Below are 16665 nucleotides of genomic sequence, written 5' to 3'. Positions count from 1 at the left end.
ATGAAATCTAGGACGTCCCTGGTGGCTCAGTGGTTAAGAATGTGCCTTCCAGTGCAGGTTCCCGGGCTCAATCCCTGGTCCGGAAGATCCCACATGCTGCAGAGCAACTAAGCTTGTGCACCACAGGTACCGAGCCTGTTCTCTAAGAGCCTGGGAGCTGCAACTACTGAGCCCAGGAGCCACAACTATTGAAGCCGTGCTCCATGAGACACCAGGAGAAGCACGCTCCCCATAACTAGAGAAAAAGCCTGCAGAGCAGCAAAACCCAGCACAGTCAAAAGTAAATAAACAAGTAAGTTTTTAAAACTGAAATTACTTTTAAAATATTTTTTAAAAACTTTACAATGATTAAAAAAATAATATCACACTTAGTATTTCTCAAAAACATCTAGGCCAAATCCCTTTCTTTACTTCAAATCCTAAGTGATCAAATTTCAGTAACAAACCAAATCTGGGGGCTCTTTAAAACAATGAAGAACTTTTTTTGGCCATGCCCACAAGGCATGTGGGATAGTTCCCCAACCAGCGACTGAACCAGCACCCGGACAGTGAAAGCAGAGTCTTAACCACTAGACCACCGGGGAGTTCCCTTAACAACTAAGAATTTTTAAGGACTCTTAATTCTTATCGACGAAGCATAATGAGATGCATAGGATATTCAGAAACTCCTTGAAAATTGAACTTCATGAACCCCAAACTTAAAAATGCAAAAATCAAAGCCTGAGAACCGAGAGTGAACACTGGGAATGGGCTTGGAGAGCACACCTGCTCCCAGCAGCCTTGGTGCTTCCCCCACAGCCCTGCTCTCGCTCAGGCCCAAACGACCGAAACTTCCTCCCAGCAGATCTCCCAGCCCCCCCCGTCTCCCCACAGCAGACACTGTGCACTACTGCTCCAGTGTGCTTTCCAGAGCACAGCTCAGACCATGCCACTCTTCAAATCTCCAACAGCCTCCACTGTCTGTAGGATATGGTCCAAATGACTGAGACTGCATTTTGAAGCCCTCTTTGAGGAGGCTGTACCTTCTTTCTGGCTGTACAACACCAACTAGTCACACACACACACACACACACACACACTCTCTCTCTCTCTCAAAATGTTTCCCCAAATACCAGGATACTTTTGGTCCTGCTTTTGCCTCTGGCCGAGGGATAGCCAAGCTGAAATCCTACCTGCCCTGCAAGATACGTCGACAGAACCCCTTTGTGACTACTGCCTTCCCCAGTGAAAAGTGCCTTTATCTTTACATGCCTATTTACACAGAGATGTTTATAATAAAGCCATTCAAAGAATGTAGGGAGATAACCTCAGCAATTTCTTCATGCTCCCAAGGTCAGGTTTCTAAGACTGTTCAAACCCTCACTCACAGAACCCAGTAAACATCGGAAATTGTTAGGCCTCCCAAGACATACCAGGACTATGGTATTTAAAACCAGGATCAGTGATTTGGGTTAAAAAGTCACCGAAACAATAACTTAAAAAAGCATAAACACCAGCTGTCAGGCCCCACTTCTAAGGCAGCATAATCAACAGGAAGGGAGGAGATTTTGTGGGAGCATGGAGAAAAACACTCATTGTATTTATCAATATAAACAGATACCACCTGTTCCAGAAGGCTTCCTCAAATCTGCTCCCACAGCAAAGCGCCATCGCTCCCTTCTCTGTATGCCCGTAATATCCTAGAATCTCTACTGCCTTTAGCATCTCCTGTTTCACATTACATACACTCTGTGGTCCAATCTGTCCTTCACTGCTCAGGTATAGGCTCCTTGAGAGCAAGGATTACATATTGCTCATTGCAATATCCCCAAAGCACTTAGCATTTTGCTTCTCACACAGCAGACACTTACTCACATGTGCACCCACTATGAAATCAAATATCCACATAACACAACAGCAGCAGTTGAGCAATAAGGGAATTTACAGAACTCCTACTTAGATCTCGCTCCATCTAGACGAGACGCTAGATGGCCCCTGGGGAAGGAACTAAGCAAAGAGGGAGAGAGCACGCAGAAGGGTCTCACAGTCTCCAGGAAGTCTGTGTGGCTGAGGAAATGATCAGATGCAACGTCTCACCTGCATACAGACAGCTCAGGCTGAGCACTGTCACATCCTGCAGACGGGAAGGGTTGAGAGGCTCCAGCACAGGTAGCGAAAGGGTGTCCAATGCCATGGTCACGTCAATCACCAGAGAGTGAAAACTGGAACATAACAAGATTAACACAAGTGTCTCTGATTCACTTGCTTCTGTAATCTGTTAAAGAAAGCGGGCAGGCCATAAAAACTAACCGGGTTCTCTCTTTTGGAGAACAGTTTTAAAACATAGAGCATACGCACCCTGGAGCACCTTACCCATTACGAACAGCGGTGGCATCTGCTACTGTGGCAGGCATGATAAAGAAAGAATTGGCCAGCACTGCATCTTGAAACCGATTGATGTAGCGCAGGAAATAGGGCAGGTTCAGACACACACGCAGTAGCTTCTCTGAGCCACCTGAATTAATGAAAAGGCTCAGCCGTACAAACAGGCTTCTGCTGCTTGATTCTTTCCCACTTAAGGAATTTTTGAAAGCAGAGAAACTAGCTTTTTGACAACAGAGTCTTACCAAGTTCCTGAAGACTAGCCACATTCTGAGCTATGAACACATTCTTGGTTTTGATAGCAGAAGCTTGATCTGTGGATGACTGCTCTTCACTTTCTCCTTCCGCCTGAAGAGCAACAAAGGCTGTGAAAAGCCTCTGAAGATACTAGCACCTTGGAACCAACCTGGTGGTCCAGTGGTTTAGACTCCATGTTCCCAAGGCAAGGGCCCCAAGTTCAATCCCTATTCAGGGAACTAAGATCCCACATGCCATGGGTGATGTGACCAAAAAATAAATTAAAAAACAAAAAGATACTGTCATCTGCTGATTGTCGTCCTCAAGTGCAGAGCAGAACCAACTGTACAAACTAGAGCTGCTCCGAGGATACTCGTCAGACTCCCAGCGGGGGTGGGAGGTGGTGGGATACACAGCTTTAAATATATTCTGTAACCAGCACAGAGCCATGCCTTTTACAGTAGGAGTACAGGCTCTGTGTCTACTTGCACTGAGAAACTGTCAGAAGAATGGTCATCAAAATAGTAACCACTAGAGACTTCCCTGGTGGTCCAGTGATTAAGATTCCATGCTTCCAATGCAAGGGGCATGGGTTCGATCCCTGGTCAGGGAACTAAGATTCCACATGCTATTAGGCATGGTCAAAAATATAAATATAAATAAATGTATTATTAAAACAAATAGTAATAACTGTGAACAGAAGGAATTGGGGTGAATGCTACTCATTTTCAGTTAGTATTCTTCAACTTTTTTTCTACCCTTGGCAGGTACATCATTTTATATCACAAATATAAAATGCATTTGTTAGCTGTTTTTTCTAGTATTATCATCTTAACAAATCCTACAGGACAAGGTCCTTTGACTGAAGTAACTCACCTGAGTCTGTGGACCTACAGGTGATGATGCTACAGTTCTAGGGTTGAAAACTGACGTTAGCTGGTTCAAAAAATTCATCTGGACCTCCTTCTGCTTCAGCTCTGGGCTTACTGGTGAGGCCAGTTCTTTCTGATCTTCCACTATAAAATATGAAACAAGAGAGCGGTGAGGGCAATGTCACTAGCAGACAAAAGAGGAAACAGCTGGCAAGGGGAGTGGCCAAGAAACCAAGTCTGGTGAAGGCGCGCTCACCATCTGAGAGCGTCTTCACTGTCTGGGGCAGCTTGGCCGACTTCATCATCGCTGTGAACGTGATGATTTCAGTCCTGTCTAGTCGGCTGCAGCCAGTGCACAGGCCCTTGATGAGGAGAATCAAGTGTTTCTGCAAAGAAAACAAATTCCAATATGCCTTTTAGAGAGGCCTCCTCTGGATTACATCAAATATGCCTTTTAGGGGTTCTATTCTTTAGGGACTTCTAGCTGGCACAACGGAGAAGGCAATGGCACCCCACTCCAGTACTCCTGCCTGGAAAATCCCATGGACGGAGGAGCCTGGTGGGCTGCAGTCCATGGGGTCGCTAGGAGTCGGGCACGACTGAGCGACTTCACTTTCACTTTTCACTTTTATTGGAGAAGGAAATGGCAACCCACTCCAGTGTTCTTGCCTGGAGAATCCCAGGGACAGGGCAGCCTGATGGGCTGCCGTCTATGGGGTCGCACAGAGTCGGACACTACTGAAGCGACTTAGCAGCAGCAGTAGCAGGCACAAAACCAAATTTAGGTTCAAAGCAAGAACGGCAAACTCAGGAAGCAGAGATCACAAGCTGATGGTCCTCAGGGCACACCTGCTTGCAGGCGTCTCACAGGTCTCACAGCGATGTCGTTGTTTACATTTGAAGTCATGGCTAACTTTTTAAAACACGGACCCTTTATCATACAAATCCAGATTTCCTACCTCTTTCAATAATTCACAAGATCAGCTGGAGCCAGTGATTGATCCCTTTATAGCTGGGTCACACACCCTTCTCAACCAGCATACTTGACTCATTTTATGTTACTTGCCTGGCCCCCATGGTCATGTATCTTTGTAATCCTAGAAAAGACCTCTGCAGCTCTCTATACCAGAGGCTGATAAACCATAGCCCCAATTCAGCCCACTGTTTTTGTGAATAAATCTGACTGGACCACAGCTGTGCGCATCCATTCACATACTGTCTGTGGCTGCTTTCACAGTGCAAAGTCAGAGTTTAACAGAGCCTGGATGGTCAGCAAATTATCTCCTGTGTAGCCTGTTACAGAGAAAGTCACCAATCCCTGCTCTATGCCATCCCTTCTCCATCATTCCACGGGTCAGTCACGAGCCTACCTCAAAATAAGGGCCAGAAACAGGCCCACCACTCTTACCTGGGACACAGCGCACGCCTCATCTGGATTCTCCAAACGCAGGAGAGAAAATTCAATCAGGACTTTACAGGCTGCTGCCACAGACTGAAGTTGATTCCGGGGAACTGAGAAAGGAATAAGCTTTACTTAACCTCAGACTGCTATAGTGCACTTCAGCCTCACAGTCAATGAACCAAGTAAGTTTTGAGCTCCGTATGTCCAACATTCCCAGTATCTTTCTCAGAATCAACAATCCATCAGGCAAACAAAGGCAACTTGGCACTGATGATCATGAATCGTTTCTAGATCAATTTATCCTGTATTTACTAGAAATTAAGACAATTATAATAGGAAATACATCACAGGAAGTAACAAGCACTTCAAATATGTTAATCCATTTAATCCTCAAACTGATGCTATGAGATAGATATTGTTATCCTCTTCTCTTTAAAAAAAAGAAATAGGAAAAGTAAACCATAGAAAGGTTAAATGATTTGCCTAAGTCATGCAGCTAGAATCAAATCCAGATGTCTGGCTCTAAAGTTCATGCTGTTACCCACTAGAATATACTACCTCTCCTTTCTGTTTCTGCAGTGGGCTTCCCATTCAAAGGTGCTCCAAGCTGAAGTGACTCTTACACTGGTGGCCAATGCCTAGAATAAACAGCACTGGACACCGAAAGACTACTCAGCAACCCTCCAACTTCCTTTCACTTTGCTTGCTTAGCAGATTATTTAAGTAAACAAATAATTCGAATTCTTCAGAACTACATGAATCAGGCTTGGGGGAGAAAATGAAAATGCTAAGTATCAGAAATATTGGAAAGTAAGAGACTGGTTACTTTAGGGGGAGAAAAGCTTAAAAGATGGGGAACTGAAGTTGAAATCCCTTCATATACCAGAGAACACAAAAGGAGAATTTAATCCCTCACCAAAACCAAATAAGGAAGACAGCCTTGGTCAGTGGCTGCTAACCCCAGCTCAGCATCCCCACCTAACCTTCCAATCCCATCCATCCCCCCGAAATTAGCACATTAGTAATTACATGCGTAAAATCGATAAGAAGGCAAGGGAAGTTAACTTAATGGTTATGAAATAGAAGTCCAAACCAAACAGTTTTTAAATCCCTTTTGGCTGGCCTCGGTAAAGGACCTTCCAAAGCCTTATCAAACTGACAGTTGTCTCCACTCTTGGATGAACAGGTTAGAACGGAAATACAGGCGTCATTAACAGCTTGTTCAGGCAAGAGGACACACAACTCCCCGTTCACCAGCCCTTAAAAGGAAATGGCAAGAGCGCAATACTTACTGAGGCTACAAACTGTCGTGATATAGTGTGTGGAAAGCGCGACAAAGGAGGAGTAGAAGGGCTCGTACTGCTTCTCGTGCTGCAGGATTTCGGATTCGCTGCAACGAAACCAACATTTACTGAGTGCTTACTACAGGCCAGGTGCTCCACCCCTCTACAGGCCTTACTTACTCCTCGTAGCAATGCTACTTGGTAGGCCCTGTTACCATCCCTATATTCAAACTGAGAAAGTGGAGCTTAGAGGTACCAGACTTAGTAAGTGGCAAAGGCTAACAAACAGGAAACACATTACACTCACTTAGAATTAAAGAAATACAAGTAAAAATCCAATAGGATACCATTGTGTCCTGTATTGATACTTAACAAAGACCAAAAGCTAACAATGCCACAAGCTGGTCAAAAGAGGGTAGGGCAGGGTACTCAAAACACTGTTAGTGGGAATAACGCCTTTTGAAGACCAAACAAGGCCAGTCCACAACACAGCAACTTAAAAAGAATAAACATTTCAAGGGAAGAAATCATCTGATGGGTGCTAAAATCCAAAATTCTTCAGGTACCAGAGTCCTCCACCCCACTCGCCACATCCACAGGATATATAGTTAGATCACGACAAAGTGATTTTTAACCACTCCCTTATCTTTACCAGAAGAAATGGCCTCTTCAGTGAAAATCTGGAGCCCAGCTATGTCTAAAAGCTGGATACGTTAATGTCATTCTCTTTACTGCATTAGATGCTAATCACAACCCATGAAACAAGGCGGCAAAGAAAAACACTAAAATGTATGTTCTTAAATGGAAAAAAGAGAGCAATGTGCTTTAAAAGCTTCCACAGTTAATTCTCCAACAAGAACTATCAGCCTAGGAAGGGAAACGTAAACAGAGTCTAGACTCAGTTCACTTGCCAAATCGACATGGGGGCCAAAAAGCAAGTTCCATGTCTTGAAGGTGCTAACGTGAGTGATGAATCACCTCAAACAGCACTTCCCTATTTGGGAATTCATCAAGGAAAAATAGGTATTATCAAAGATCGGTTCCTTATCTTGGAATAACTCCCTCACTAAGAAAAACATTTATGGCGTACCTATGATGTGCAAGAATCTTCCTGCCCAGCAAGGATCATTTCTCCCTACTTGTCGGATGGACAAAAGAAAGGAAACAAAATCCTTAAAACATCAAGCAACCCTCAAAGTTCACGGGGCCATCACACTGGTGGGAGCAGGGGGAGTCCCACCACACCCAGAAGAGAGCTCCCCACCCCTGCTTCTACCTCCTAGGAAGAGCTGTTCCTTCACTCCCATCCTGACACCCTGCATTCATAGTTCTAAGGTTCCCCCACCCTGTAATTTGATGGATTTTATGAAGTACTTCCCTTCTCTGCTTTACTTCAGAACTTCAGAGCTGCTTACTGCCACCCCCCGCCCCCCATGTTTTTCAACTGGACAGGTTTACCACGACCAAGAGAATCACTGCTGAGCCAAAGAAGGAACTCACTCTGCCGCTTCCCTTCTCATTCTGATGATAAAACACATCCAAAACACAGGAGTCAACACATTAATTGCGTGGTTCAAGGCTGCCACATTATGATTAAACAAACCCTTCTTCTTGCCACCAGGGCTTTCCCTGGTGGCTCAGAGGTTAAAGCGTCTGCCTGCAATGCGGGAGACCCGGGTTCGATCCCTGGGTCGGGAAGATCCCCTGGAGAAGGAAATGGTAACCCACTCCAGTATTCTTGCCTGGAGAATCCCATGGACAGAGGAGCCTGGCAGGCTACAGTCCACAGGGTCGAAAAGAGTTGGACATGGCTGAGCGACTTCACTTCACTTCTTCCTGCCCTAGTTATACAACTGCCTTATTCCAATCAAGAAACAATAATACCCTCTAGGGAAAGATGGAGGTGGACAAAAGGAGAAAAAATGAGCAGAGGGCTCTTGAGCTCCACTCACAATGTGCTTAGGGCAAGGAAGGCTAAACCTGGGAAAACTCGTTTTTAAAAGACTTAAAGGGGAGAGTAGGTAGGTGGCCATGTGGCCCAAAGGACAACGTCCTATCTTCTGATCCTGAAGAAATGTGTGTGTGTGAGGAACCTAGCAAAGAAGTGTCGTCTCCCTTTTTGACCCCACCCTCATTCCCTGAGAGCCTGACAGACACCAGGTCACCAGAGGAGGCAAAGAAATGTAAAAATGGAACAGAGAGCAAGACATTAAGAAGAAAGGCGAAGAATGCAGAAATTGAAGGCAACTATGACACAAAAGAAAATCAAGGGACATGAAGGTGAAAATATTTCTCCTCCAGGCAGTCATGCTACTTTCCTTAAACATGTACCTCGCCTAACAAACTCTGCAACAAAGTACCACAGAGCCTGAAAACTGCTGAAAGGACAAGGAATCTGAAGCAATTATATTCCATTTTAAAGTAAAATTACATACCAATTAAAAAATAAATGCAATGCAGAGTACAAAGGAAAACAGCACTTAAGCAGCCGGGTCGGAAAAACCCAACTTGACATGTAAGTGAAAAAGAACTAGCCAGGGTCCAGGAAGAGTGAAAAAGCGTGATGGGCAAAATACAGACTGCAGGCTCACTGCCGCTCTCCCTCTTGCTGTCTCGTCACTAAGCTGTGTCTGACTCTGTGACCCCAAGGACTGTAGCCTGTCAGGCTCCTCTGGGATTTTCCCAGGCAAGACTACTGGAACGGCTGCCATCTCCTTCCCGGGGACCTTCCCCACGCCCCCGCACCGGCAGGCGGGCTCCTCACCACTGAGCCACCGCTAGCTGTGTCTCTGCCGTCAACGGGGGACACTCGGAGCCCTTTCCCCTCACCAGAATCACCAACTCCCAAGCATAGAGTCCACTGGGTTTGTTTCAAGACACACTTATAAACAAGCACAACAAATTAATGAGATACAGGAAACATTTTTTTAAATATAGGTTTAATGAACATCTACTGTGTGTCACACAAGTGAAAACTTTCACATGCCTCTCTCACACTCTCAGCAAACCTGTAGCGAACAGGATACTGAGACGTGGAAACATGACCTAATCTCACAACTAACTACAGGCTTCTCACTCGGGAGCTGGCTTCTCTTCTGTAGGTCAATCACAAACTCAGCTGATGATGGCACCAAGGTACCCCTTTCTCCCTCTCAAGATTTTTAGAAAATGACTGTGCATTATCTAATGGGGATGTTACTAACAGCTTCTGCCTTCCCAAGTAGGTCTCCTTGGTCTAAGTTTCATCAAATAGCTGGGAGGCAGAGACTCGAGGAGGCTTATCATTAAGAAAGGCAGGACAGCCTAGGAAGGACTGGCTCAGGGCAGTGAGTGAAAGTCACTAATTCATGTCTGACTCTCTGCATCGCCATGGACTGTACAGTCCATGGAATGCTCCAGGCCAGAATATCGAAGTGGGTAGCCTTTCCCTTCTCCGGGGGATTTCCCAACCCTGGGATCAAACCCAGGTCTCCCGCATTGAAGGCATATTCTTTACCAGCTGAGCCACAAGGGAAGCCCAAGAGAAAGGGACTTTTCTTTTTAAATATACAAAGATTCATAAAATTATTCAATGACAACCATGCTCACCAGCATATCCTGCACAGAGTTAAGAAAGGAATTCTGTATTTGATAGCACATACAGTTACAAAAAAGCAAAATGGCTGTCTGGGGAGGCCTTACAAATAGCTGTGAAAAGAAGTGAAAAGCAAAGGAGAAAAGGAAAGATATAAGCATCTGAATGCAGAGTTCCAGAGAATATCAAGAAGAGATAAGAAAGCCTTCCTCAGCAATCAATGCAAAGAAATAGAGGAAAACAACAGAATGGGAAAGACTAGAGATCTCTTCAGGAAAATTAGAGATACCAAGGGAACACTTCATGCAAGGATAGGCTCAATAAAGGTCAGAAATGGTATGGACCGAACAGAAGCAAAAGATATTAAGAAGAGGTGGCAAGAATACACAGAAGAACTGTACAAAAAAGATCTTCATGACCCAGGTAATCACAATGGTGTGATCACTCACCTAGAGCCAGACATTCTGGAATGTGAAGTCAAGTGGGCCTTAGAAAGCATTACTGTGAACAAAGCTAGTGGACGTGATGGAATTGCAGTTGAGCTATTTCAAATCCTAAAAGATGATGCTGTGAAAGTGCTGTACTCAATATGCCAGCAAATTTGGAAGACTCAGCAGTGGATACAGGACTGGAAAAGATCAGTTTTCATTCCAATCCCAAAGAAAGGCAATGCCAAAGAATGCTCAAACTACTGCACAATTGCACTCATCTCACATGCTAGTAAAGTAATGCTCAAAATTCTCCAAGCCAGGCTTCAGCAATACGTGAACCGTGAACTTCCTGATGTTCAAGATGGTTTTGGAAGAGGCAGAGGAACTAGGGATCAAATTGCCAACATCCGCTGGATCATGGAAAAAGCAAGAGTTCCAGAAAAACATCTATTTCTGCTTTATTGACTATGCCAAAGCCTTTGACTGTGTGGATCACAATAAACTGTGGAAAATTCTAAAAGAGATGGGAATACCAGACCACCTGACCTGCCTCTTGAGAAATCTGTATGAAGGTCAGGAAGCAACAGTTAGAACTGGACATGGAACAACAGACTGGTTCCAAATAGGAAAAGGAGTACATCAAGGCTGTATATTGTCACCCTGCTTATTTAACTTATATGCAGAGTACATCATGAGAAACGCTGGACTGCAAAAAACATAAGCTGGAATCAAGATTTCCGGGAGAAATATCAATAACCTCAGATATGCAGATGACACCACCCTTATGGCAGAAAGTGAAGAGGAACTAAAAAGCCTCTTGATGAAAGTGAAAGTGGAGAGTGAAAAAGTTGGCTTAAAGCTCAACATTCAGAAAACTAAGATCTTGTCATCCGGTCCCATCACTTTATGGGAAATAGATGGGGAAACAGTGGAAACAGTGTCAGACTTTATTTTTGGGGGCTCCAAAATCACTGCAGATGGTGACTGCAGCCATGAAATTAAAAGACGCTTACTCCTTGGAAGGAAAGTCATGACCAACCTAGATAGCATATTGAAAAGCAGAGACATTACTTTGCCAACAAAGGTTCATCTAGTCAAGGCTATGGTTTTTCCTGTGGTCATGTATGGATGTGAGAGTTGGACTGTGAAGAAGGCTGAGCGCCGAAGAACTGATGCTTTTGAACTGTGGTGTTGGAGAAGACTCTTGAGAGTCCCTTGGACTGCAAGGAGATCCAACCAGTCCATTCTGAAGGAGATCAGCCCTGGGATTTCTTTGGAGGGAATGATGCTAAAGCTGAAACTCCAGTACTTTGGCCACCTCATGTGAAGAGTTGACTCATTGGAAAAGACTCTGATGCTGGGAGGGATTGGGGGCAGGAGAAGGGGACGACAGAGGATGAGATGGCTGGATGGCATCACTGACTCAATGGACTTGAGTCTGAGTGAAGTCCGGGAGTTGGTGATGGACAGGGAGGCCTGGTGTGCTGCGAGTCATGGAGTCGCAAAGAGTCGGACACGACTGAGCGACTGAACTGAACAGTTACATTTTTAATTACACTAATTAAGCCTACATACAGCATGTGCTCCATTAAGCTAGTTTTAGTTTCATTTCTGGTCTAGAAAAGTAAAGGTATTTAAAAGATTTTTAATCTTTACTACTAAAAGACATGCTATCAACAAGCAGCAGAAATGAAGTCCGCTTTAAGTAAACTCAGATTATCTTTTTCTTTTAAAAAACTACTTTTGAGAGTTGTTGTTCAGTCGCTCAGTCTTGTCCGACTCTTTGTGACCCCACGGACTGTAGCAGGCCAGCCTTCCCTGTCCATCACCATCACCCTGTCCATCATCATCACCACGAGTTTGCTCAAACTCAGGTCCATTGAATTGGTGATGCCATCCAACCATCTCATCCTCTGTTGTCCCCTGCTCCTCCTGCCTTCAGTCTTTTCCAGCTTCAGGGTCTTTTCTAATGAATCAGCTCTTTGCATCAGGTGGCCAAAGTATCAGAGCTTCAGCTTCAGCATCAGACCTTGCAATGAATATTCAGGACTGACTTCCTTTAGGATTGACTGGTTTGATCTCCTTGCAGTCCAAGGGACTCTCAAGAGTCTTCTCAAACACCACGGTTCAAAAGAATCAATTCTTTGGTGCTCAGTTTTCTTCACAGTCGAACTCTCACATCCATACATGACTACTGGAAAAACCATAGCTTTGACCAGACAGACCTTTGTTGGCAAAGTAATGTCTCAGCTTTATAACCGACTATCTAGGTTTGTCATAGCTTTACTTCCAAGGAGCAAGCTCCTTTAATTTCATGGCTGCAGTCAGCATCTGCAGTGATTTTGGAACCTAGGAGAATAAAGTCTGTCACTGTTTCCATCGTTTCCCCATCTATTTGCCATGAACTGATGCCTCCCAATTTATCCATGCTAATCCCTCCTTTGTTTCAGTTTGGTTACAAAGTCAAACTTAACAAACAGGGTTCAGGGAATTCCCTGGAGGTCCAGTGGTTAGGACTCTGTGATTTCACCGCCAAGGACCCAGGTTCTCTCGTGTGGTGTAGCCAAACAACAAAAACGAAACAGGGTCTGGACCTCAGAATATTTCATCTGCCTTCTCTTCAAACCAAAGGTCAATTCCAACTATGCTAAGTCTCTTCAGTCGTGTCCAACTCTGTGCGACCCCATAGACGGCGGCCCACCAGGCTCCCCTGTCCCTGGGATTCTTCAGGCAAGAACACTAGAGTGGGCTGCCATTTCCTTCTCCAATGCATGAAAGGGAAAGGTGAAAGTGAAGTCGCTTAGTCGTGTCCGACTCTTCTCGACCCCATGGTCTGCAGCCTACCAGGCTCCTCCGTCCATGGGATTTTCCAGGCAAGAGTACTGGAGTGGGTGCCATCGCCTTCTCCAATTCCAACAATAAAGGTATGAAAAAGAGACAGAGAGTAGAATGGCGGAGTACTGAGGAATCTCAGAGCATGTTTCATCATCCCCAAAAGTTAAAAAGGGAGGAATTCAGTGAATGAGCAAGCCACCAGATAGGAAGTAAGAGCTGACACGATGGAGCTAGGACACCAAAAGGGGGTGGGGGCGGGGTGTGGAGAGAGAAGCAGAGAGCAGTAGGCTGTAACAGAAAATAGAAGGTCCCTGGAGGCAACGAAGAAAAACTCGGGAGGCATAACAATAGAAAGGAACACAGGACTGTGGGGGAGCAGGGACCACAGATGTGAAAGCAAAGCAGCAACCGGCGCAGAAAAGCTCCAAAACCTCCAGGCAGCCAGGGAAGGGCCCCACGGTGTCTGCGCAGGGCTGGCTCTGACCTAGTCCTACACTCAGTAGCCGTACTTTGGCATTCAAGAAATAATTCCTCAATTCTGACCTTTTTGTTTTTTTTTGGAAAGGCAAATAAAACCTTTGAGAAACAGGATATTGATAGCAGGGTATTAATCGTTATGCTCTAAACCAGGGGTTGGCAAACTATCACCCACAGGTCAAATCTAGCCAGTCACCCCGCTCTGTTCAGGCCATATTTAAGAATAGTTTTACATGTGTCTTTATGGCTGGGGGCGGGGAGGGGGGGGAATGAAAAGAATATTTTGTGATATGTAAATGTCATATGAAATTCACAGGTGAGCCCATAAATAAAACTTTGGACACAGCCACGCCCATTTATTTACATAATGCATATGGCAGCTTCGTCACACAATGACTCAGTGGACTAGTGCATACATCCCTCTTACGGCCCACAAATTAAATCTACCCTGACTCTTTACAGAAGAAGTGTGCTGGTCTCTGCTCTACACCAAACTGAGCACTTGATACGTTTAGGCTGTGTTTAACCGTAAAGAACGTGTGAGCCAGATATTTCTTCTGGAAATTACAGAACCACATGACAGCAAACCAATCGACACTCCCATGTGCAAGAGTCTGAAAAGATGGAGGAAGGGAGGGGAAGAGAGACAGTAGCTGCTTTCTGTGGAAAAAGGACCTCTCAGACAATAAGTGCAACCTTAAGATCATATTGCTCTGAGAGAGCCTGAAGAGGACACACTGCTGTGTTCCAAAGCTGACTGAGCCACAAAAACCAGCACAGAGACTTCAAGGGTCTCACCTTCCAATAAAAAGATGTGCTACTCAACAGCAATCAGTTTGGACTTCTCTTCTAAACCATGAAGAGAGGTCTCACTAGCATCTGCAAACACAGGCAACTCTTGATTATCTTAGCTACACAGAGTGCAAGAGAGACCCCTATCACTTATTTGGCAAAATTCAAACCTACCTTGATGTATTTCGTTTTGGCTTCTTCTACAGGTGGAAGGGAGCTGCTTAACTATTACAGTTTAAAAGACACAGGCCCCGAATACTGGATGTATGGGAGTGTGTCAACAAATGACTTTATAACTTACAGCTTATGTCCATAAAAACATAAGAGTAAGTGCTCTAAAAAGAGTGGAACACTGTCCATTTTAAGTAACATGGCAAGTATAATTTGTGAAAATACCATTAATCCAAATGTTGACAACAGTTATATAAAGAGGCTACATAATTTGAGAGCAGTATTTTTGATATCTGTTTACATCTTCTGAACCTTCCTGGCTTAATAATTAGACAGGAAAATCCATCTGAAAGGTAACTGTGAAGTTACTAAACCAAACCATTATTTTAATCTAATTTATTTTTTAAACCGCATCCAAAGTAGCACAAAGGTAACAATAAACACTGCAGTAGACCACCTGTCAAATCATGGGCCTCCCTTGAGAAACAAACAGCAATTTCTAACCTTCTGGATAACATGTAGGTAATACTCTTGTTGGCAGGAAGCTAAAATGAGCCAGTAAGCAACTGCGGAAAGTTGCTGAAGTCACATTTGGCTAGAAAAATGAAAGTGAGACTGGCTTTAAAGGCAGGTCTACTACTAAACTAACGAGAGACCGCTCTGAGCAAGGTTAAGAAAGGAAAAGCCAGGCACTCTGGTTATTCCTGGCCTTGTATGACACAACTCGCATAATCTAAGACTCTCAAAAGGGCAAACATGTTAACAGCTAACCAATAAACAGTCCTGATGGTAAGAGCCTGAACATCCTTTAGTTGAGAGGCAGTGAGAGTATGCGGTGTCAGGGAGGAAATGACCTCTGAGAATAACACTAACATGGTTTTAATCAAAGACCGTTACAGTAATAATATACCATAAATGCAACCTGGAAAAAAAAAAAAAAGAGTCATCAATACCTAGAGCACAAACAGCACGTGCCCCGAGTGATTACTGCAGCACGGAGACCGTTACTAAATTGTGTGGTAGGTCCCAGATTTAAACCCCGCGGCTCCGCTCCAGCCCAGGCCAGGGGGATGAGCGCGGACGAGAAATGCAAACTCATCGGAGCTTTGACCTTAACAGAGCGGGCAGCCCCGAAGGCAGACCCCTCCCAGGGAGACGCGTCCCGCAAAATTACTCCCAGCCCGGCCGGCCGCGCCCTCCCGAGAAGTCGTCCTCAGAAGTTTTGCTCGGGGGGGAAACTGAGGCACGGAGTACTCGCCCGGGCTGGCGGAAGGAAGGCCAGACAAGCCTTCGACTCGCGGGGCCGGGGAGCCCGGATGTCGGGGCCGCGGCCGGGGCGTCCCGGAGCCGCAGGAGGCAGTCGGGAAGCGGGGGGCACGCACCCTCCGGCACGACCTCCCATCCCCCTCCCGGCACCCGCCCCGCCGGCGCCGCCGCCCGGTACCTCTCGATGACTGAGGCCACCAGCTGCGGCAACTCCTTCATCTCGAAGGCGGAATAGGACGCGGACAGCAAGGGCCGCACCGCCACCTCCCAGCCCGGGGTCGTGTCTCCCGCCGGGGCTGGGGCGCCAGCCGCCGGCGCCACAGCCGCCGCCTCTTCGCCGCCGCTCGTCGCCATCTTCCGTCGTACTCCTGCGGCTCCCTCCGGGGGCTTGCCACCGGCCCAGCGCCGCCTCCCGTGAGGGGGCGGAAATGACGCGACAAGCGCGTCAGAGAGCGCGACGCGGTCGCCGGCCAAAATACGCAACGCGGGAGGCCGGCTTCCCTCCGTTCTCGCAAGGGAAGCGTGGCGCGGCCGGGAGGCCGCGGGGCGGGGCATAGGGCGGAGAGGGGGCGGGGTAGGTCGTAGGGAAGGGCGCGGGGTCGGGGGGGGGGTGGTGGTGTCGAGGGGCTGCGCATGCGCAGGACGCAGCGCTCCGGAAAGCGGTGGCAGTGTTAAGCTCTGGACCTGCGCGCTGGAAGTCCTGCCTGAAGTACGGGACTGCGTGGTTTCGGTGGGCACCCCAGAGAGGTGAGTTTGGAGCATGGTTATCAGTTGGCTAGACCGAGGCTTCGAAGTAGACCTGCATTCGGCGAGTATGACGCCCCCGGCTCAAGACAGCCAAGAAGAAGAGGAGGTCGTAGCCTAATCAAGCTCACCGGCTTCACCTCCCGGATGGCCCCCAGTAGTTGCAGCACAGCGCGACACAGCTCGCCTAGCTCTTTCTCCTCGCATCGCCTCCTGCTAT

General features: G+C 46.3%; 1 protein-coding gene across 5 annotated transcripts in view; it reads right to left on the bottom strand.

Annotated features, from left to right (window-relative positions):
* Positions 1-16101, bottom strand: part of UBR4 (ubiquitin protein ligase E3 component n-recognin 4) — a 137815-nt gene extending 121714 nt beyond the window's left edge. For all 5 annotated transcript variants that reach the window (XM_027522083.1, XM_027522100.1, XM_027522092.1 and 2 more), the window contains exons 1-8: positions 15880-16101; positions 6165-6262; positions 4879-4982; positions 3727-3856; positions 3475-3614; positions 2607-2709; positions 2353-2494; positions 2077-2201 (exon numbers count right to left, since the gene is read on the bottom strand). In XM_027522083.1, coding sequence (XP_027377884.1) covers positions 2077-2201; positions 2353-2494; positions 2607-2709; positions 3475-3614; positions 3727-3856; positions 4879-4982; positions 6165-6262; positions 15880-16055 — 1018 coding nt within the window. In that variant the 5' untranslated portion in view covers positions 16056-16101. The remainder of the gene's footprint in view (positions 1-2076; positions 2202-2352; positions 2495-2606; positions 2710-3474; positions 3615-3726; positions 3857-4878; positions 4983-6164; positions 6263-15879) is intronic.
* Between the last annotated feature and the right edge of the window lie 564 nt (positions 16102-16665).

Source organism: Bos indicus x Bos taurus, chromosome 2, assembly GCF_003369695.1.
Source record: "Bos indicus x Bos taurus breed Angus x Brahman F1 hybrid chromosome 2, Bos_hybrid_MaternalHap_v2.0, whole genome shotgun sequence".
NCBI classification, from domain to species: domain Eukaryota; kingdom Metazoa; phylum Chordata; class Mammalia; order Artiodactyla; family Bovidae; genus Bos; species Bos indicus x Bos taurus.
Note: the sequence above shows the minus strand (reverse complement) of the source record. Positions and strands in the feature narration are given on the sequence as shown.